The sequence below is a fragment of the Sminthopsis crassicaudata genome, chromosome 3 (genome assembly GCF_048593235.1).
Source record: "Sminthopsis crassicaudata isolate SCR6 chromosome 3, ASM4859323v1, whole genome shotgun sequence".
NCBI lineage: Eukaryota > Metazoa > Chordata > Mammalia > Dasyuromorphia > Dasyuridae > Sminthopsis > Sminthopsis crassicaudata.
This window is the reverse complement of record NC_133619.1, coordinates 27980480-28002855: the sequence shown is the minus strand read 5'-3', so window position 1 is coordinate 28002855 and position 22376 is coordinate 27980480. Positions and strand designations below refer to the sequence as shown.

The following is a 22376-nucleotide window of genomic DNA, read 5'->3' as shown; positions in this document are numbered from 1 at the left end:
TTGATTTGAAGGGGAAAGGAAAGCAAACAAAGCAGGGGTAGCCTATGTTTTCTCAGAGCAGACCCATATCTATAGAGACCACATAGAAAAAAAAATAAAAACTTAAAAACTAAATATTTACATTACCCAACATTTACTGCTGCTCATAGGAATCGACTCCTATTTGGAAGCTACAACCCCTTTAAATTCCCAAGGATAGCTTTAGATTGGGTTTAAACTCTGAGCTATCTCTTTAACCTTCCTTTGAACAGAGAAACTTTTGATGAATAATTCTATTCATAGCCCAGTCTCCACACTATACAACCAAGCACTACAGCTTGGTGGGCAGATATCCCCGAGCCCAAGAAACAGGGCTGAAACTGATTAGTAAAAATAAGGGTATCTGAAAACAATTTGGATATTACATAGTCTTTAGTGGGGTCCCATCTCATGAATCAATTCCCATTATTTTCTTAACGTTGAGTCTTCTTCCTCTACCCAATAAATTCCAATGGTCATGATTCTAGAGTGAGCCAACAGGACACAGTGGGCTCTTCCTCCATGGAGATTTTCAGTACAAGGCTGAATGACACTTGTGGTGATTATTTAAGTATAAGTTGGACGTGATGATCTACAAGATCCCTTCCAGCTCACTAACTATTGAGATGGTGAGTAGAAAAGGAGGATTTTTGTATCTACTTCCTCTTAAATTGTTCAAAATCCAGCTCCTTAACCTGTGTGACTTGGGCAAGCTACTTAATGCTGCCAACTTCAATTTCTTTATATATAAAATTAGGGAGTTGGATGGGACATTCTGAGATCTTTTCCAGTTCTTGTGTTATAATCATAGAGAACCAAGCAGAATCAGCTCGTCTTGAAACACAAAGGGATATCCCTTTGACCACTAGTAAATATGGATGAATTGGAAGTTAAAAAAAAAAAATCAGTTATAGCTCTGCAATACAGAAGACCGGAGGCCAGTTTTGCAGACAGTCTGTTATTTATTTTTACAGTACTTTACTTAAGATACAAAATGCATCAGTATTTGGAGAGATGGGTGTCTGTCTCTCTCTAGCTGGCACCCCAGCATGGGAGGAGACCTAGAGACACCCCAGTACAGCACGTGTTCAATAATGCCACGTCAAGCTGGTTGTCAGAATGGGCATGAAGGCAGGAGAGGGGAAAAGTGGTGGTGGTGGTGGTGGGTTTTAAATGGTTAAGTGGAAACATGAAATGATGAGTTTAAGAACCACTCTGTACCCAGAAGGAGAAAAAAAAATCCGAAGCTGCTTTATGGAATATCATGTCAAGGTAGCCATGGTTAATGACTATGTAGTTAAAGCCTAATCTGTTCATTTCCTTCATACTGGTGAATCAAGAATTTCAGGAAAATCATGATTGCAAAAAGGAGCCATGAAAAATAAAAGGCTATGTACAGATAAATGTGAAACAAACAAACAAAAAAAAAATTTAAAAAGGAAAAAAAAAATCACTCCTAGCCCCACCCTACACTCTGAAGTTACAAAAACTCAACTTTCCCAGGGATAGAAAGTTCCAATATTTCCTCCCTCCCTTCCCCAACCCCATCTGCCCTCTTTCTCTTACAACTCTGTGACCTTATAACTTAAAGGGAGCAATGGACCAGGGAGGCATCTCTAGGAGTTTCCCATTGTCATCTGAAACAGCTTGAAAGTGTCTTTTTTTCCCCTCCCTGCTCAGAAATGTTGGATAAGATAAAAGGAAAAAGAAAAAACAAACAACCAAAAAAATACCTACAAAAGCGAAATAAGATACCCGAAGCAAAAAAAGATAAAAACTAAAAAATAAACAGAGGCATGGCCCAAGGCTCTTTAATATGAATTTTTGGAAGTGCTTGGATTGGGCAGAACCATGGGCAACATATAGGGGTTCAACTGAGGGAGAGATTTCTCTTAAGGCAGCAGGTGGGCAATTCAGGCTACAGAACATTGGGCAGGAGGCTTTTCTAGACCTTCGGCGTCAGAGCTTGGCAGGGGAGTTCTTACACAACCCGCTGTTACAAGCAAACCCTAAGCACGTAGGTCCATTAGCTGCTGGCGCACCTCAGTGGACAGCCTGGGGAAGTCCAGTTGCTCCCTTATACGTGGGCACTCTTGGCGTGAGTGGGGGAGCTGGAGCCTGAAGAGTAGTAGAAGCGGTTCTCGCCAAAGGACTGAGCATCTCCTGAGCAGCACATGATGACGCAGCCACCAAAGAGGCAGAGGGTGGCTCCGATCCAGCCCGTGTAGAGGGAGTAGCCAAAACTCACGATCATGGTCTCTCGGTGGGCACACACAGGGAACCAGATGGTGGCCACCAAGGCACACAGAGCTGGGGAAACACAAAGAAAGCAGTGACCATGGAGTGTTCATCAGGGATCATGGCACCCAACACCTACCAAGGAAAGCTCAACTATTTTCTAGACAAATCAAGAGGGGTGGGGAGAGAGAAAGAAAGGAGGGGAGAGAGGGAAAGAAAGAAGGAAAAAGGAAAAAGGGGAGAGGGAGAAAGGACAAAGAGGGGAACAGAAAGAAAGAGAGACAGACAGACAGAAAGGAGAGGAGAGGAAAAAGAAAAAGGAAGGAAGGAAGGAAGGAAGGAAAGAAGGAAGGAAGGAAAGAAGGAAGGAAGGAAGGAAGGAAGGAAGGAAGGAAGGAAGGAAGGAAGGAAGGAAGGAAGGAAGGAAGGAAGGAAGGAAGGAAGGAAGGAAGGAAGGAAGGAAGGAAGGAAGGAAGGAAGGAAGAAAAAGAAAGGAAGGAAGGAAGGAAGAAAAAGAAAGAAAGAAAGAAAGAAAGAAAGAAAGAAAGAAAGAAAGAAAGAAAGAAAGAAAGAAAGAAAGAAAGAAAGAAAGAAAGAAAGAAAGAAAGAAAGAAAGAAAGAAAGAAAGAAAGAAAGAAAGAAAGAAAGAAAGAAAGAAAGAAAGAAAGAGAAAACGAAGGAAGGGAGAGAAGGAGGGAAAGGGAAGGAGGGAAAGAAGGGAGGAGAAAAGGAAAGAAGAGACAAAGAAACTGATCTTAGCTATTGAAATAGGGAAGGCCAATTCTCCACTCACTTTATTCATAAATGTAAATCACATTACATAAAACCTGTCCAGACATTGTTATTATCGTGGTGGCGATGATGCTGGCATTGGTAGTGTAATTTTCTTATAAGAAGTATTGTTTTAAATAAATAAGCTGCCTACCTACTGGGACTTTGAAATCCTTTTCTATTCACTATTTGTGCTAGTCCCAAATATATCCCCAAAACATGAATAGTCACAAGATACAATTATAGAATGTTAAAGCTGCACAGGGCCTTAGAAGTCTAGGTTCCTCGTTTTACAAGTGAAAAAGAGTTCCAGAGAGTAATTCAGGTTCACATAATTAGAAAGTCGAGGTAAAACTGGGACAGCTATGTGGCTTAGTAGTTAAATCACTGGGCTTAGAATCATGAGTTCAAATCCAGCTTCAGACACTTATAAACTATATGACCATGGCCAAGTCACTTCAACCTGTTTTTCTCAATTTCCTTATCTATAAAAATGAACTAGAGAAGGAAACGGCAAACCACTCCAATATCTTTGCCAAGAAAACCCCAAAGAGGACTATGAAGACTCAGACATAACTGAACAAGAGAAAATGTGGCTAGAAGCTAGGTCCTCAGATCCTGAGGCCAGTGTGCTTTCTGCTTTCTGTCACACCATCTTTTGAAGCAAAGGGAGCTGATCAAAAGTGATGTTTTGTTATAATGAGTTTTAATCTGGAAGACACAGGAATTTTGCAATGTGGAGCCCATGTTTAAATTTTGTTTAGATTGCATAGAAGAAAGGCATTATAAATAGCTTCCAAAGTCATCCCTGCATGCAACTGCATGTTTAGCTTTATTTCTTCTCCTTTGTAAAAGTTTGCAACTCTCTAACTTCCTTCTTGATCTCCTCCAGAATGAAGGAATATTTTGAGATAGAATGGCAGGATCATCGTTCCTCTAAGTATCTTGTGGTCCTCTTCCTAATGGGAAATTGATAGAAAATGGCCCGAGGTAAAGGACACAGGCTTCTGTTTCAAATGAGAAAATTCTGAATTCAATCAAGAAATATTGATGAAGCAGACACATGTTCCAGGCACTCTATATACAGAGACAAAATAAAATAATCCCAGCCCTCAAGGAGTTGCCATTCTACTAGGAAATACAACAAACACAAATAAATAAAAGTAATCTCCATAGAAAACTGGAATTAGGAAGATGAATTAAGCGTTGAAGGCAGTATGTGAGCTGTGCTTTAAAGAATGGCAAGTATTTTAAGGGGGCAAGGTGGGGAATGTCATAGTCTTTGAAAATGGTAAAGTGGGGGCTGCTAGGTGGCGCAGTAGATAGAGCATCCATCCCTGAAGTCAGGAGGACCTGAGTTCCAATCTGACCTTGATTAACACTTTCTAGCTGAGTGACCCTGGGCAAGTCACTTAACCCTAAATTGCCTCAGAAAAAATAAATAAATAAATAAAATAAAGTAATATATAAAAGTCAGATGGGGATATCTTCACAGTACTATTAATCCACCTCCATCCCTCATCTCCAGCACACATGACTATATCTTTTGATTTGACTCATTTTATGTTTTAGTATGAATTCCTTAAAAGTGGGAATTGTCTTTCCTTATTTCTCCAGCATTTAATATAATATTGGCTCTTAGTAGGTGCTTAATAAATTGCTGGTTCACTAAGTTCTTTGTGAATGGGGATTGTTTCATTTATTGTATTTGTGTAACCAGAACCTGGCACATGATAATTATTTAATAAATATTTGTTGGCTGATTTCTACTTCCTGAGTTACTGCCGTTGTACACTTCCAGCCTGTGTCTGCACTGGAAACAATAGTAATGCTTTCCTTTATCAACTGCACTTAAATTAATAGGAACATTCTTTCCATGTCTCATCTAAATTTGAGGAAAGACAGCGTTTTTTTCACCTAGGGAAAACCTTTCAACCCATTTTGTCACGTATTGGTAATAAGTAAAACATCAGATTTGTATGACATGTCCACAACATGTTGATGTTTGATACAAAAATAGTAAACGAGCCTCTAACAATGAGAATCTAAACAAAGAGATCCCATATAACTGTTAGAACAAAGGGGATTCAGGTGGGTGAGGATTCCCTAGCTCAACTGTCCATGCAACCCAAATTTACTCAGTCAATAGAATATATGTTCCTTGAGGGCAGGGATAATTTCCATTTAGGCTTTTGTGTCTCCATTGTCTGATCTTATGGCAAAGAGGTCATTCTGAATTTTAGAATATAGAACCCATGATGCGTCCTCCAAGTTAGAAAGACTCAGAGTGTAAAATCCATTTATACACTTTTAGGCTCTTTGTCTGGGGCCAGCCCAGATAAGATCTGTGGAGTTGGCCAGAGGAACTCCCAAATTCATCTACTCGTTACCAAGAGATTGAGATCTGCATTGTAGAAGGCAACCAAATTACAGAGCCTTAAAGAATCCCTAGCATAGTGTCTTGCACATAGTAGGTACTTAATAAATATTGATTGACTCAAACCATTTACATCATTTGGGGCTGTATGCAGAAGTTAGATCTAGAGCTGGAATGGCCTTCAGAAGCCCTCATCCAATGCCTTCATTTCGCAGATCAGGAAACTGAGCCCAGTGAAGTAAGTGCCTTGTTTGTGATCACTTGGGTCCTAAAGATAAGAGCAAATTTGAACCCAGATCTCATGACCACAGAACTCTCCCTATTGTACCACAATGACAACCATCTGGTATGACCTTTCATCTCTACGGGCCTCAGTTTCATGCAAAATAAAAGGGTTGGACACAAGATTAGCTTTCAGTTCTAAATCATTGACCCTATGATTGATTTTCCACCCTATCCTCTTTGGAAGATGGCTTCCAAAAATAGCAAGTCCTCACTCTGTTTCCAACAATGTCATTTTGGTATAGCAACAAGAACATTAGTCCTGGAGTCACAGGACCTGAGTTCAAATTCTGCTTCTGATGCTTATCACCTGTGTAGTCTCTAATAGTCTATTCATTTAATTTCTTGAGCATCAATTTCCTCAACTGTAAAAAAGGGTAAGTAAACTAGATGATCTCTCAGATAGCCAAAGTTCTAAACCAATGACCCTATGAACACACCTGATGATTACCAGATATCCTATTCTTTCAATTTCCTAATCCACTTTTTTTTTTTGCTGAGGCAATTGGGGTTAAATGACTTGCCCAGGGTCATACAGCCAGGGTCTGAGACCAGATTTGAACTCAAATCCTCCTGCCTTCAGGCCTGGTGCTCCATCCACTGTGCCACCTAGCTGCCCCGTAATCCACATATTCTTAATGCAAGATGGCACTCAAATGCCAGAAATGTCTTGATTTCCTAGCAGAGATACTAGCTTTGGGTGGGATTCCTGTGGCTTTTATAAAACCACCACATCAAAACCCATGGAAAATGACAGGCTGACTTTCATACCACAAGAAGAGAATGAGAGGGTCATTTGAGATGCTGACCTTCAGTTGCTCTTAGGATGAAAAATGTTTGGGACGAGACGAAAAACAACGAGAAATTTACTCAGTTACAGAAATGGTTCTGGAAGAGGGAGGAGTATGTTTTGACCAATAAAAATGAAACCTACGCCAAGCCACTATTGACCAAAAGCCATCAGTAACAGCAGCTCCCATTTCTAACATTCTTCTCTTCGACAACCTTGAAAAGCTACACAAGTTTAACTATCACTCTTTTACAGCCAAGGAAACTGAGGTTTAAAGAGGTTAAGTAATTTATCCATAAATATACAGTCAAGTATCAGAACTGAGATTTAAACACAACTCCTCAGCCTCCAAATCCAAGACTCTCTCCACCATGCTGCCCCTACTACTAACAAAATTGCCTACAAGGGGATTCATGGATGGCTTAAAGACTAGGAGGAAGACCTCAAGCACATTACACGGATCATCTGTTGAAAATTTCTAGATGATGTGAACATAAAGCCCAGAATGAGGAGGTATAGATGGCTTGGGGCCTGTACTAAAGGACACATATCATGGAGATCCCAGGTCCATTGAATTAATGAGCTTTTAGACATCCTCATAGACAAAGGAAAAAGGGTTTGATTGATTTTCCAAGAAATTTCTCTAGAGAGACAAGTAGAAAGCTGTCTGATATTTTGAAAGGTTCTCTCTGGTATTATAAGAAAAACCTAAACAAGGAAGATTTCTTTTCTAACATAAATAATCTGAGCTATCTGCTAGATATGGGAATTTGAAGAAAGAAAAGGGAAGTGGGGCAGTTGTTTTGGCCCATTATTCATTTTGTATTTTCATTGAAACACATATCATTTGGGAGGTTAAGTTCCTAGAAATGGATGAACGTAAAGGAAACAATGACATAATTTTTCCTTCCTGTTTAATATGTTGTAATAACTGAAAGGGAGAGAGAGAAGAAAGAAGGGAAGGAGAAAGGAAGGAAGGAAGGGAGGGAAAGAGAGAAGGGAAAGAGGGAGGGAGAGAAGAGAGAAAAGAAGGAAAGGAGAAGGGGGAGGGAGAGAGACAAGAAAGAAGATGATGCCTTGAGATAGGAGAAGGAAGGGAGAAGGAAGGCGTGAATTTTATTTCATAAACCCGCAAAGAGCACTCCTGTACAGATAGAAGGCTAGGCTTGGTCTGACTGGTTGGACAAAATGGTTGATTGCTATCCTCAGAAAAAGAAATGCTTTGCCTTGTTACTTTCAAATAATGAGATAAAAGGCTTCATATTCTTAAAAAGAAACAGATTTCTTTATAGACAGTAAACAAAATCTCTCTCAATTATAAAATCTTGATGACAGGATAGTCTAAATATCAGCTCACTTTTCAATACCTGTGTTACTAATGGTTCCTTCAGAAAATTCAGTAGATAGCCCAACCTGGACAAAGTGATTGAATTAATGAGATTTAAGGATGTTGATTGGCTCCACTTTGAAATAATGACTTCCCTATCATTCCTAGGAGAGAAAAAGAGAGGGGGAGGAGGGAAAGCTTCCTGGTCCCCTGAAATGTTTGTCTTCCTTTCTGTCTTTGTCACTCTCAGTATTCCAGACTAAAAGTCAAGGAGCGTTATAAAATACTGCTTTTAGAACAAGGAAGGTCATTGTCATCAGAATGGATTCTGCATGACTCTGGGGTCTTGTACAAGCAGTACTGAAAACTGCTTCCCAATTCAGTTTGTTTATACTAAAATCCTGTCTCTGATTCTCTCTTGGGCAAGGCATGCAACCCTCTCTGAGCCTCAGTTTCCACAGCTATAAAAGGTAGAGCACTTGGCATAAACGTTTCCCAACTTCCTTTTTAGAGCTAGATTCCTGTCTTTTATAAATGCTGTGATTCAGCCTAAATGTACACTATTTCAAAGTCCTATTCTTTTTGTTCAGCAAAACAACTGTTTGGTCATGTATATATATGTTGTATTTAATTTATACTCTAACATATTTAACATATATTGGTCGACCTGTCATCTAGGGGAGGGGGGGAAGAAGGGGAAAAATTGGGGAAAAAAAAGTTTTGGCAATTGTCAACGTTGTAAAATTACCCATGCAAATATCTGGTAAATAAAAACTATTATTATTAAAAAATAAAATAAAATAAATGCTGTGATTATAATAACAGCCTAAATATCAGCTCACTTTTCAAAAATGAGGTAGTCATGATGTTTCTACAGGACTCTTACTGCATATCCATTTCATTTCATTTTTTTTAATCATTTGAGATTGAAATAACCTTTGGTTTTCCCTTTTTCAATTTATCTTCCTCTAAAATCAAGACTTTAAAAGAAATCCATCTGGCAGGATACATAGGCTAGGCCCTATTTGTCCAATTGTTTTTATGATGATTTGATATTTACAACAGACATCAAACCAATGGAATAACTGAGCACACTATTTTCCTGGCCAACTCTCAATATTTTTCCTTTATTTCTAGGTCACCACCTTTTTTTCTTTTAACCCTTTCAAATGCTAGTCTAAATCACATGTCAGATACATACATACACACACACACACACACACACACACACACACACACACATCACATCACATTACAAAGTCTGGTAGAGGTGGAAGGAACCTTAGAAATTCCCTCATTTATAGTCAACATCACTAAAATTAACACAGAAAAAGTAGGCACATCTTACCACTGATATGCATTTCCTACTAAGTTGTTGAACAAGAATATGCGAAGATGGAATAGAAAATATAAGGGAAGCTTTCCTTGAAAATTCTATATAAATTATGCTAATTTCATTTGATTTACATATGGCCTTGCTGCCTCCCCCATTAAAATTTAAGCATCTTGTGAGTAGGAATTATTTCATTCATTGGACTTGTATCCCCAGTGCCTGGCATAAAATAGACATTTAACAAATTCTTGTTGAATCTGTATACATTAATTTGTTTTCTATTTGTCACTCTGTGGTGCTGTAATGCCAGTCTCTCCCCAGCCAGTTTCCACAAAGGAAAATCACTGAATCAAAGAAAAAATAAGAAAGGACTTCAGATTGAAACTACCAGAGGGAAAATTAGTGCCACATAGGAAAACTGAGTCTAGAGGGGAAAAAAAAGGAAATGGGTCTCAATCAGAGACAAAGTCCAGTTTCTTCTTTGGAAAATTAATAGTTTGGCCCATAAGTTTTCATAAAGCAATAATCAAAGATCCAACCTTTCTATTCCATAAACAGGATCTACCTACTTTCACAAAGGAGACTAAGAAATTCTTAATGATGTCCAGTCATTGGGAACAGAACTCTTAGATGGAAGAGCACTATGTGACCTTCTCTACAAAAATGGGGACAGAGCCTGTAATATTTACTTCCCAGCATGGTCAAGAAGGATTAGAGTTGGATAGTCTAATGTCTCTATCTTCTTTATCTTATTTATCCATAGACAACATGGAGTGGTAGAGTGCTGGGCTTAAAGTCAAGAAGAGCTGGATTCAAATCCTGCCTCAGACACTTATTAGCGGTATTAACCCTGCACAAGTCATTTCAATCAATCAATAAATAAGCATTTATCAAACACTTACTATGTGCCAGGTGCGGTGCTAAGCAATGTAGATACAAAAAGAGGCCCACCACAAACTGAGGATGTTGGAATCAATGATCTCTAAAATCATCTCCATTGTTAAACGTCTGATCCTATGACCTATAGGTATTTCTCAGTGCTCAGCCCAGAAAATGCTTTAAAGAAATTTGGTGAAAGTTAAATGTTATGCTTGACCTATATTGGATTACTTGCTGTCTAGGGGAGGGAAGTGGGGAGGAGGGAGGGAGAAAAAGTTGAAACACAACTTTTCACAAGACTGAATGTTGAAAACTATCTTTGCATGTATTTTGAAAATAAAAAGCTATTATTTAAAAAAAAAAAAAGAAAGAAAGATATAAAGTTAAATGTTGGAATATTTTGACCCTGCCTAGATCTAACTGTTCCCAAAGAAAGGGGGGAGTGAGTCAGCATGAGGGCATTCTGGGTTCAATCCTAACTCTTCTACTTACTATCTATAACTAAAGGCAAGTCTTTCAGACTATCTGACTCATTTCTTTATCTCATAAAATGAGGGGAGTGAGGTTGATAGCTTCCAAGGTCCCCTACAGATTGAAATCTCTCATCCCTTCCTCTCTACTGGGGACCGGATTGGCCCATTCCCTTAGCTTCAGTGGGAACCCTGTTAATCCTTTGATTTACTTCTGGTAAACTTGTAAACTTCTTGTATTTCTTTGGTTTAATCTTTCATTCTCAGAAAAGACCAATGACATCACAAGAGTGATGATTTGTGTGTGCAATGATTTTAAAGTCTTCAGCCCTACTCCTCCAGAATGACTGAAATCCAGTAACAAGACAAAAGGCTCCATCTTTGGTTCTTTATATAGTTTAAGTTCTTTGTCTTTCTCTCCCAAGTAAATGGTGAATAATACCATTTTTTAATCTTTTCTGTGAACTACCATTGCCAAATAATTCATGTTCTAGTAAACAAGCTCATGGTGGTTCAAATCAATTCAATGCAACAAATCTGTATTAAGCACCTACCATTGGGGATACAAAAAGGAAATAGATCCTGACTTCATGAAGCTTATGTTCTACTAAGAAGATGCAATATGTATGCAAGTAATCATGGTCAAAATGATGCAAAATAAGTTTAAGGCTAGTAGGTTAGCAAGTGGGTAGAGGGGGAAAGAACTTGTGTAGGAGGTGATATCCAGCTAAACTCTGAAGGAAGCTCAAGATGAATCTCTCTACTCTTAACGAAGCAGGTCTTCAGATAATAGACAAAAGTTCTGTCTCCAACTCTCTCTTTGAAGACTTTGCTCCTTGGCAGGGCCTACCATAGCTACACTGCCATGTCGATTCAAGAACCCAGGGTCACCTCCATGGCACAATGAAGCACCACAGATAGACTTCAACAAAGGAATTATTATTATTATTATTATTATTATTATTATTATTGTCAATGATAGTCATCATTGCTTTAAAAAGTTTATAGAAAGTTAAGTATTGGAGTTGTGGGGGGAGGGGTTGACCCTATCTAGATCTATCTTTTCCCAAAAAAGACAGGTAGTATGGTTATTGAATATATTTTAGCATGTTTAACATAGATTTCTTGCCATCTAGGGGAGAGGGTGGGTAAGGAGGGGAATTTGGAATGCAAGAGTTTTAAGTCAATGTCGAAAAATTATCTGTGCATATGTTTTGACAATAAAAGCTTTAATTAGAAAAAAGGAAAAAAGAATAGATGTTGAATTTGGAATCTTAAAGTTCTTAGTTCAACTCCTGGACAGGCACATACTAACTGTGTAACTCTGAGGAAGTCACTTAAATTCTCAGCCTTTATTTACTCATCTGTAAAATGGAAGTGATAATAATAGTACTAACAACCAAAGTCAGATTGTTTTATTTAATCATGTTATTTTGCTGCTTTTTTTCTCTTCTTCCTCCTTTTAAAAAACTCTTTATTATCATGAATGGCTCTCTGGGAGGGAAGAAGGAAGGGACACAGGGTAAAATCTAGGTGACATAAAAATAACAGATACAAATAAAAATTTATTCTAGAAAATAATAGTAATCACACCTACCACAAATATAGTGAGGATCCAATGAGGTGATATTTGTAAAATTCTTAACATTATGCCTAGAACATAGTAGGCATTAAATAAATGCTTATTCCCATTTAGGCAACTCTCTAAGAACATACATTGCTGAGAAGGAACCAACCTGCACTGGTGCATTCCCTCAGGAGTCTCCTAAAACGATTAAATCTCAAGGCCAGACCCCATCCTCCAGCCTTATTATTACTTGGAAAGCATTTGGAATGATTAACTATCCTGCTATTATTCTGTGATGTTTAATGCTTTCTAAATTATTGCACATGTAAATAAAATGACTGCTTTTTGCAATTGAACAAAAGTTTTGGGATGTGAGTTCATCTGCAGGTTTCCTGAGAGTATCTTTATTAGCGATGATTCCCCTGATTATTAACTTCTATTAGGACATGAAGAAAAGACATATATAGAGTATAAAGAGAAAAAAACTGTCAAAGAAGAAATGCTGGGCTCCTCACCTGTAGCAGAACTAATGAAGACAGTGTTCAAAGTTTTGCCCTTTCCCACTTTGCACTGCTTTCAGAAGCTACCACCTTGGCCCCCACTCTCACTGATGAGCCCTGGGCCCCAGCATGAGCTCAGCACTGGCTTCTCCACCAAGAGAGGCCCAACCCAAGTCAGAGACACAAAGGACTCTCTTCTCCTCCTCTCTCTCCTCCCCCTCATCAAGCCGACTCGAGAAAACAAGGCCCTTCAGGGCTTTGTGCAGAGAAGACCCGAAAGAAAATCTGCAGGTGCCACACTTGAGACAATGAGCTTCACATTTCCAGGGCCATCCCATCCGAGTCACAACAATGTCCCACACAGTGGCCGGGCCATCGGGTAATCTGAGCTCGAGTGACCAAGGGGGAGATGGGCAAGCTCCAGAGAAGATGTGCTCCCCAGTCTCTTTAGATTTCTCCAGCAATCAGGCCCAGGATTAGGGGGAGATGTGCAGCCTCCAGAGGCCCAACCAGACCCAGGGAATCCAGGGCCACAGTCTCACCCCAGCCCCTGGGCCTGGGGAACTCTCAGACAAGAGCATCCAAAGCCTCAGCCCAACCCCATCTCACTCCTGTTCAGTTTCTGGCTAGGACTACAAATAAAGGCCAGTTGAAGAGAGGAGAAAATAGAAAAAGAAATTGTTTACAGCAGCCAGTCAGATTTTGAAAGATCTTAAGAGCCAGAACATTCAAGAAGAGCGCTGATTTGACATCAAAGACCTGGGTTCAAATGGCACTTATTATCCGTGAAATCTTGGCAAATCATGGCAATCCCATGGATCCTCCAGGAAAGGACCTCAACATCCATCTAATCCAAATCTCTCATTTTATATTTCCCTCATCTGTAAAATGGAAAAAATAAGCCCTTTTCTACATACTCAGTGGAGGTGGGCTATTATAAAGCCCACATGCTGCTTCTAAACACTTCCTAAGTGCCTGCTGACAGACCCACGGTAAATCTTAAAACACTGGAGAAATATCGTTCCATTAGAGCTAGAAGAGGTGGGTGGGTGTGCAATATGAGCTAGAGTCTGGAAGACCTGAAATCCAAGCTGTTTACTACTTATGGATCCTTTATATGTATAGAATTGTACGTGTTTAACATATATTGGATTTCCTTGAGGTCTAAAGGAGGGATAGGGAGAAGGGAGGGAGAAAAAAAATTTGGAACTCTTATGTGACTCTGTCACTTAACTTTTTCCTCATCTGTAAAATGGAGCTTAACAACAGCATCTACTTCACAGGTTTGAGAAGATTAAAGGATATAATACTGATAAAGTGTCTGCAACATAGTAGGTGTTCTATGAATATAAACTGTTACGGAAGGGGACATTAGACATCATCAACTCATATCCTCTCCCATTTTACAGATGAGAAAAGTGACTAAAAAAAGTAAAAGGATGATTCAATTTGATTCAAACATTTCCTAAGCATCAAAGGTCATTCATCTGGTTATACAGTGACAGTTATGACTTCACCCAGGTTTCCTGCCTTCCAACCTAAGGCTTTCTCCATGGTACTCTACCATTTTGTGAGCATGTGTAGACCATAACCTTTAGCTCCCAGTCATAAACAGTTTTTCTTTGGTTTCTTCTCTTTCATAGAGATGGTTCACTTAGATCCAGAGGCCAGGACCTTGTAAGGATGCCGGCTGGAACACTGTCATCTCATGATCTGATCCAGGCGAAGAGAGTCCCTTTGCCAATGGGCAACTGTCCTACAGCTTATAGTCTTAGAGGGAAGGAAGCCTGGCCGGTTGGGTGCAGAGCAGTGAAGTTACTTGCCCAGGGTCACAAAGTATATTTCACGGGCAGACTGGGACTCCCAGCTTCCCTACTCCAGAACTACTTACTTCTCATCTATCATCCCACGCTGCTTTGTAAGAAATAACTCATGCAGGTTAATTACAAAGTCCAAACCCCGGCGTTTCGCTTGTGTGGGGTTGCTTTCTCTGCAGCCAGAGCAGCATTGTCTACATCTGTTAGCTTTCCAGAGTCTCCATGAGTGGTTTAGGAGCATGGGTAGGAAATGTCAGAATCACACTAATAAATACTGGGGTGGAGGAGAGGAGGAGGAAAGAGATGAAGAATATTTCAACTTGGGATTCATACTAACATGATTTCCCTATTCTCACTCAAGTTGACCAAACATCTGGGAGAACAAAGCAGAGACAAAGGCCTGCCTATCAAACATTCCCTTACAGACATCCCCTAGAGTTTAGAGGGGCTGGTCATGTGACCATTGTTTTGTGTACTACATGCAGATAAAAAGTCTTTGTGCCTAAAGACCAAATGTACATCAACTGCTACAAGCTCCTAAAGCTCTTCCTCAAAACATTCTGAATCACTCGATTTTTTTTAATGTTTTAAAAATAATAACATCTAAAATTTGCAGGGTTCTTTAAGGCTTGCAAAGCAGTTTACAAATACTTTATCATTTGATCTTCGCAATTTGGGCTCTGTGCTATTATTATTCCCATTTTGTGGAAAGAAAAACTGAGGTTAAAAGAGAAGCTCCCCACCTACACACCCTACCCCGAAGAGAATCACACTACTGCCAGCTGGTATAATTGGTGTTTCTAGATCAGGGGTATAGAAATCTCATTCTACACAGTCTTTATTATCAAAATTCACACAAGTGATAATAATGATTATGTCTGACATTTATACAGCATTTTAAAGCATGCAAAACTCAAGTGCTGTTATCTCTTTTATTGGGGCATTTTTTAGTCAAACTCAGCTCTTCATGACCCTTTTGGGGTTTTCTGGGCAGAGATACTGGGGTGATTTGCCATTTCCTTCTCCTTATGGGTGAGGAGACTGAGGCAAACAGAGTTAAGTGGCTTGCCCAGAGTCACCCACACAACTAATAAATGTCTGAGGTCAGATTTGAACTCAAGAAGATGAGTCTTCCTGATGTTAGTTTGGCATTTCATTCACTTCACCACCTACCTACCTTATTTTACCAAGAAAGAAATTAAAATTCAGGTTAAGTGACTCCTCTAAGAACAGCTACTGTCAAAGGCAGAATTCTAAACCAGATGAAAACTGACTCTAAAACCGGAACTCTTTCCAGGATGAAGATGGAAATAGAACTGAAGAAGGGAATACAAACAAATGGAATTTTAGACTAGGGGGAAGAAGATAGAAATAGGACTGAAGATGGGAATACAAACAAATGGAATTCTGGACTGGGGGAAGAAGGGAATACAAACAAATGGAATTCGAGGTGGGGGGAGAGAAATAAAACAGGCAGAAGACCTTGTGATATATGTACCTATTTCAGCTCCTGCCTATAGGTAAGGTAAGACAATTGTTAGTAGCGCATCCAGTTAATATCACACCCTGTCACATTCAAATCTTTCCATTTTCTTTACCTCCTCTTTCTCTATTCTATCCCTTCCTTTTCCTCTCTTTTCTCTGGTTCTTCCTTCTGCCCAAGTGAGCTCAAATTTCATTGTCATTTAGTTCTTTTTCAGACACGCCAGACTCTGTGACCCCTTTGGGTTTTCTTGACAAAGATATTAAAGTAGTTTGTCATTTCTTTGTCCAGCTCATTCAACAGATGAGAACACTATGAGTCTTTTTTCTTTCTCCCACCTCCTTCTTGTCTGTATCACACACCAGTGGTACCCAATGATACCCACAAATGTTTCTTAATCCTCCTAGTAGTGCTGACAAATTGCTATCTAAGCCACCAAGGGTACATAACGACCCATTCTCTTGCTACAGATCTCCAGGGCTGGAAATTACCCAAAAGTTCTCAAATTCTTCATCAGCCTGACAGAGTGCTCACAGTTCAAGAGGGATGGAAAGGTCATTATGAAGTGAGCGTCGGGTCAATGACGTGGGACTTTGAGGACCATCTTATCTTGTCCAGCCCTTTCTTTGTGTGCATGAGAAAAATGAAATGTTCAAGATTATATCAGTAGTTTAGCATCAGAAGTCGTATTTGAATTGACATCCTTCTGTTCTAGAGCCTGTATTTTTTCCTGTACTACTTAAGGACCATTTAAGAATCTTGGAAGCTGATGAAATAGAGTTGTGATAGATGAAAAGCTCATGGAAAACCTATCCTTACCTAACAGAATCACCATGATTCCAGCCAGCTGAGAGCGCCGGTACTTGGCAGCTCCTGGTTCATGACCCATCCGGATGCAGGGCAGGACGGTCAATAGCAGGAAGATGGCGGGTAGTCCCAGGACTGATGCAGCAATCATGAGGGCTCGACATGCCTGAACATAACCTGTCAGGAAGAAAACAAATGAGAAAGGGTTTTAGAACAAGGGCTATTGGTGTTTGAGCGAGCGAAGGGTCACCAGCGCTCGTGACCCCCATCTTCTACTTGCTCTAGATGTATAAGATCATTTCCCACATTGAATAAGAGATCTATCTCCAGGCTTAGACCATACTCCATTTTGAAATGGTTCACGTTGCATTGTTACCTTGCCAAGTAATTAACAGCAAAAAGGCAAAAAAAAAAAAAAAGTTGGGAATCAGTGCTTCCCTGTTCAGTTCAAGATAATGAAGAAGAAAGACACCAATCTATGGATATCTCCTTTCTAGCTCAGGTTTTTCACAACCACAGAGATTCCCCTAATTAACCCTTCTGATAATTGACATTTAGGTTCACAGATTAGATTAGGAATGAATTTACAAGTTCAGTCTACCCAACCTCTTGACTGTAGATGAGGATTCAGTGATTTACACACATTCAGAGAGCTAAAAAGCACCAACAGTAGGATTTGAACCCAGATCCTCTGCTTCTAGGACTAAACATGTCCATCTGATTTTGTTGCAGCATTTTGCTCTATGGCTACCATATTACTTCAAGCATTAATATTTCACCTCCCCAAGTAATCCAAGAACTAAAACAGCATCTTCTGTTTTTGGAGCTCCACATAGTGACTCAATTAATCAATAGATATTTTTAAGTACCTACTATGTGCCAAGAACCATGCCAGGCATTGGAGACAAACTAAAAAATGAAACAATTCTTGCCTTCAAGGAGCTTATCTTTTATCAGGGACATTCTATAGTAATAATTATTATCCGTCAGTATATCCTTGCTGAATGAATGAGGGGGAAAGAGAGAGGCAAAAGCAAGAGATCAATTCAGTCAGTGGGGTCCTTGAGGCCCAAATTAGACTAAAAACCCCTAAAGTTTGGGCCCCAGGCAATCAATAGAAATTAACCATTGGAATTAACTAAGAGGGAAAAGCAGCTAAATTGACTGGGGAATTCCAGTCTTCTGATTTAATTTTTGCTACATGACTCAGCCATTTTTTCCTTAAAATCTTTTGTCAATGCCTCATGATAGCATGGAAGTAGCCTTGAGTTCTCAGAAGCTATATCAGGAAAGAACTTTGAGTACCGCCTTTATCTGCTGCCCTCCATGTCCAGCCTCATGATTTTGGAAAGCTTATCATCAGAAGAGTGCTACCCACTCCCCACTCCCACCACCGCCCACCCCCCACACACACATACCCCTACAGAGTAAAGTTTTCAGCCACAGCAACTCAAGGTTTATTATTAAAACAAAGAATTTCATAGAGAGCTTTTTCCCTGCTTGCTTTATAAAACAAAAGGTTCTGTGACTTTAGACGCACTAATCCTGGGCCTACCAAAATCTCAAGCTGAACTTAAACTTGTAGAGGCAGCAAGAAATGGTGGAAAGGGACTGACCAGAGAGGCCCATTTGAAGCTGAGCTCAAACCTTAACTCTGCAGCTTACTGCTGTCTCAATTTCCAAAGGGAAAAAAAAGGGTTGGACTCACTTCCAGCTCTAAGTCTTCTGGAAAATCAACAAGGGGTCCAAACCTACATCTGCCTCCCTTTCTAATTCATGTAGGCAAGTGTGTACTAGAATTAGTTCATATCAGAGAGAAAGGAAGGGAGAAGGAAGAAAGAAAAAAAGAGAGAGCTGATTGTTAAATTTTCAGTGTGACCATTTATATCTAGGAAATCATCAAATGCTGATAAAGCGGGGCTTGATTTTTCATTTTGTTGACTTCTAGACATAAGAAAATGATGAAGATGTTAATAACACATTAAGCTTTAAAGTGTGTTTTGTGTACATTTTTTTTCCAGAGGACACCTCTGCATAGAGGGAAACCAAAGTTTCCAATAATCAAGTTTTCTTTCTGAAATTATTTCATGGAATCATCGAGTTCAGAGAAGGCTTTGCAGATCATTGAGTTTAACCTTCTCATTCTATAAACAAGCCCACTGAACCTAGGGAGGGTAAGCAGTTTATTCAAAGAAACAGGGAGCTGAGCAGAGATTCTAATTCTAGGTACAAAGATTTAAACTTGGAAGAGATCACAGAGATTAACTACAGATGAGAAAACTGAGGTCTAGAAAAGCTAAATAACTTGTTGAAGGTCCAATAGATAGTCATCAGAAACAGTGTTGACTCCCAGGTTCCCTGTATCCAGAATCAGTGCTCTTTTTACCATACTATTACCCTCCCTCCTTCCCCCTTTCCCCTCCCCCCTCCACCATCCACCATTAAACTACCTTAAGAGTTGAGGATTTTATAGTTATGAGGAATGGTGTTTGAACATAACAGTCAGGGTGGGTGGAAGTCAGTTTCTATGTGCTCCTGATGTGAGCATTTACATCTCAGAAATCAGCAAACACTATAAATGTAAGCTCGATGTATTATTTATTGATTGTGTAGACTTAAGAAAGTGATTGAAAAAATGCTAATAATGCAAATTAAACTTTAAAGTATGTTATGTGTATATTGGGTATAATTAAACATTTACTAACACACTCCTGGGGACAAGCAACAAAAAGTTCTTGGAGATGATTAAAATGGAGGAATCACGTTGGAATCTGGTTTCAGGAAGGAGCGCTCCTGTTCTCTGTAAACTGACATAATCAGCCTACTATGTGTCTTGGCACTGTGCTAAGCCCTGGGAATACAGAGGCAAAAATATAACCCCTGATCTAGAGGCTCATATTCTAATGTGGAGACAATAGGTAAATAAGGTAAATTTTTTAAATAATGTAAATAACAAGGTATATGCAGTGTAAAGTGTAAATAGAAGATAATTTTAGGGGAAAAGAAGGAGCAAGAAGGAACCAATTAAGTTCTCCTACCAAAGTTGCCTATTTAAGTCTTGAAGGAGGCCAGGAAGTGAAGGAGAGGGGGCAGAAGATTCCAACTGTGGGGGCTAAGGAGTGAAAATATCCAGTAAGAAGACGGGGTGTCTAGTTTGAGGAATAGCAAAAAGCCATCACCCTTAGAACATAGAGTGTGTGGAAGGGAGTAGTAATTCCAGAATTCTTACTAGAAATGAAAGAAGGGGGAAGGTTGTGAAAGACTTTAAATGCTAAACAGAGGCTCCGTATTTGATACTGGATGAAACAGAAAGCCACCAACATTTGTTGAGTAACCGGATAACATGGTCAAGCCTGTACCTTTGGGAAAAATATCATCTTGGCAACTGAGAAGAATGGTCAGTTCTCAGAAACATAAATTGCCCCAAACCCCCTAGCTCTGCTCTCACCTATCATAGGGCTCTTGGCAGCTAAAAATTATATATATAAAGGGAAAGCAGAAGAACCCTCACAAATTAAACAAGAATGAAAGTTAGAAACTCTCCTCTAATACTGGAACAGACACTCACACAGTCACCACCACATCCCATTCCCAGAAGAGAAACTGGAAAAAAACAAATGATTCGAGGACCAGGAGGGCTTTGTGAATGAAATGAATTCCTCCTGTGGAGTGGAGGGGGATGCTGGAGGATGAAACAAATGCACCAGCCAAGGGATGTGGATTGTAGAGTGTGGAGGTCCAGAAAAACTGTCACTAAGTTTAGGTAAGGGGAATAATTGCATCACTCCATATGACCTCAGTCAGCCCCTAGTTTTGTACTGGACAGAGGAATCAGACAAATTCTGTTTGACTTCAGAGGGCAGAATCAGGAGCCGCAAGGGAAGTTGCAAAAAAAAAATAATGTCAGGGGAAAAACACCCCAATAATTTGATCTGTCCCAGAACCCTTTGGATGGTGTGGGATCCCTCCCTCTGGAAACCACTGGAAAACTTCAAACAAATACTGGAGGACCCCTATGATGTGGAGAGGATTCTTGTTCAAACAGGGGTTAAAGTAGATGGCCCAAGATCTGTTCCAGCTCAGAGAATTTAATTCTGAGCCTTCATGGATAGATGGGCATCATGAAGCGGGTTCTAGATCAAGTCAGGGAGGGTAAGTGTATTATTAAAGCAGGGCTATAACAAAGTAATTAGCCCCAGAATTAACTATGAAGCAGAAGAAAAACTGAAGTAATTAGGAGGACTTTTGAAATGTACTATCCTCCCTTAATCTGGGAGCTAGCAAATGATCCTAGGAGCCTGGCACGGAAAGCAGGAGGAGAGATCTTATAGGTCCTTAAATTCAACCGTCTCCCTTGGCAGGGGAGGGAGGGATTTCATCTCTCTGACTCCAGTGACCAGCAGATCAGCAGCGGACAGGTCCAGCAGGCTGTTGAAAGTTAATTTACCCTGGATCATGCAGATCACAAGCTTGGAGCTGAACCTATTTCCTCCCAATCCCAATCTGGCAGCCCTTCCACCAGGTGTTAAGGAAGGAAGAGGACTGGTCATCCATTAAGAGGATCTGGTTCGAATCCCCATCCGATGCTCACTGCCCGTGGGATCTCGAGCACCTCCTTCAGCCTCAGTTTCCTTTAACTGTAAAATGTGCTATATGAGCTCCATGTGTCTCTCCCTGGACGGCCCTATGATTTCAAAGGGTCGCAGGTTTACCGCTAGCAGGGACTTTGAAGTCCCTGGAGAAAAATTAAGTGGAGCGACCCCAGGCCCTCGGGTATTAAGGAGCAGCTGGGATTTGAGGCTCACGGGTCTCTTTCCGTCATATTACGTCCGTCCTTCTGGGACCCTCCTTTAAAACTCCTCGCACACTGCCCTGGAGATGAGGAGTGAACGAAGGGGTGGCTGATGGGAGAAATCGGGCTCCCAGAGTGGGCTCCCCCAAAGTAGCGCCCAGACTGGACGGGGAGGGACTAGCGGGGAGAAGGAGGCAGCCCCTACCTGGCAGGATGAGGATGTCCACGAGCGGCTTGCAGTGGTACAGCCCCGTGGCCATGACGCAGTCTGCCCAGAGCCCCTTGGAGCCGAGCTCGTCCATCTTCCGGCAGGTGGTGATGGTGTAGCCACAGGTCACCACCCAGTCATTGGTGGACGTGGTGACCAAGATGCCGATCCAGCCCACGAAGCTCGTCACAAATCCAACCAGTTGAAGGCAGGTGGCAACCATGGCCGCGACCCCCCAACCCCCCCGCCCTCCTCAGCCCTCGAGCAAGCCGGCTGTCCCCGGGGGCTCGGCTGCGGTGCCCAGCCCCGACGGCGCGGACGGCTGGGGGTTCTTCCCAGGGACACCCGGAGGGCTGACTTCGGGACTGAGAGAGGCCCGGCTACCGGGGAGGGACAGGGAGCGAGAGGGGCAGTGGTGGCGGCGGACCGACGGGGCAGCGGCACAGGGCGAGCAGCTGGGAGCGGGGCCAGCCTTCTGAGACCCAGGACAGACAGGCTGAGGAGCGCGCCCCCGCCCCCCGGGCTTTAAAACCAGGAGCCCCGCCTTCTCCCGGCCAATCGGCAGTGACCGAGGCACAGGAAAGCCAATCTTTCTTGTGGGGGCGCGGTTTGGAATCCGATGGGAGGGAGGATTGGGAAGCCGGGAGAGGTGGGGGAACACGTGTGTGTGTGTGTGTGTGTGTGTGTGTGTGTGTGTGTGTGTGTGTGTGTGTGTGT

At 41.0% G+C, this 22376-nt stretch overlaps 1 protein-coding gene across 2 annotated transcripts; it reads right to left on the bottom strand.

Annotated features, from left to right (window-relative positions):
* Positions 1-960: 960 nt before the first annotated feature.
* Positions 961-22172, bottom strand: CLDN11 (claudin 11). Of its 2 annotated transcripts, none has more exons than XM_074298182.1 (3): positions 21657-22172; positions 16672-16836; positions 961-2328 (listed from the first exon to the last, which is right to left on the bottom strand). In XM_074298182.1, exons 1-3 carry the CDS (start codon positions 21880-21882, stop codon positions 2096-2098), a joined length of 624 nt encoding a protein of 207 aa, XP_074154283.1. In that variant the 5' UTR covers positions 21883-22172; the 3' UTR covers positions 961-2095. The 2 variants fall into 2 exon arrangements, with proteins under 2 accessions (XP_074154283.1, XP_074154284.1); XM_074298183.1 differs by having other exon boundaries at positions 16672-16879; positions 21620-22154.
* Positions 22173-22376: the final 204 nt, after the last annotated feature.

Excerpts from the sequence above, each read along its gene's own strand:
- CLDN11 (XM_074298182.1), bottom strand. The coding sequence starts at position 21,882 with ATGGTTGCCACCTGCCTTCAACTGGTTGGATTTGTGACGAGCTTCGTG. Across the intron at positions 16,837-21,656 it reads GGACATCCTCATCCTGCCAG|GTTATGTTCAGGCATGTCGA; the intron begins GTAGGGGCTGCC and ends TCTTCCTGACAG. Across the intron at positions 2,329-16,671 it reads AATCATGGTGATTCTGTTAG|CTCTGTGTGCCTTGGTGGCC; the intron begins GTAAGGATAGGT and ends GTGTTTCCCCAG.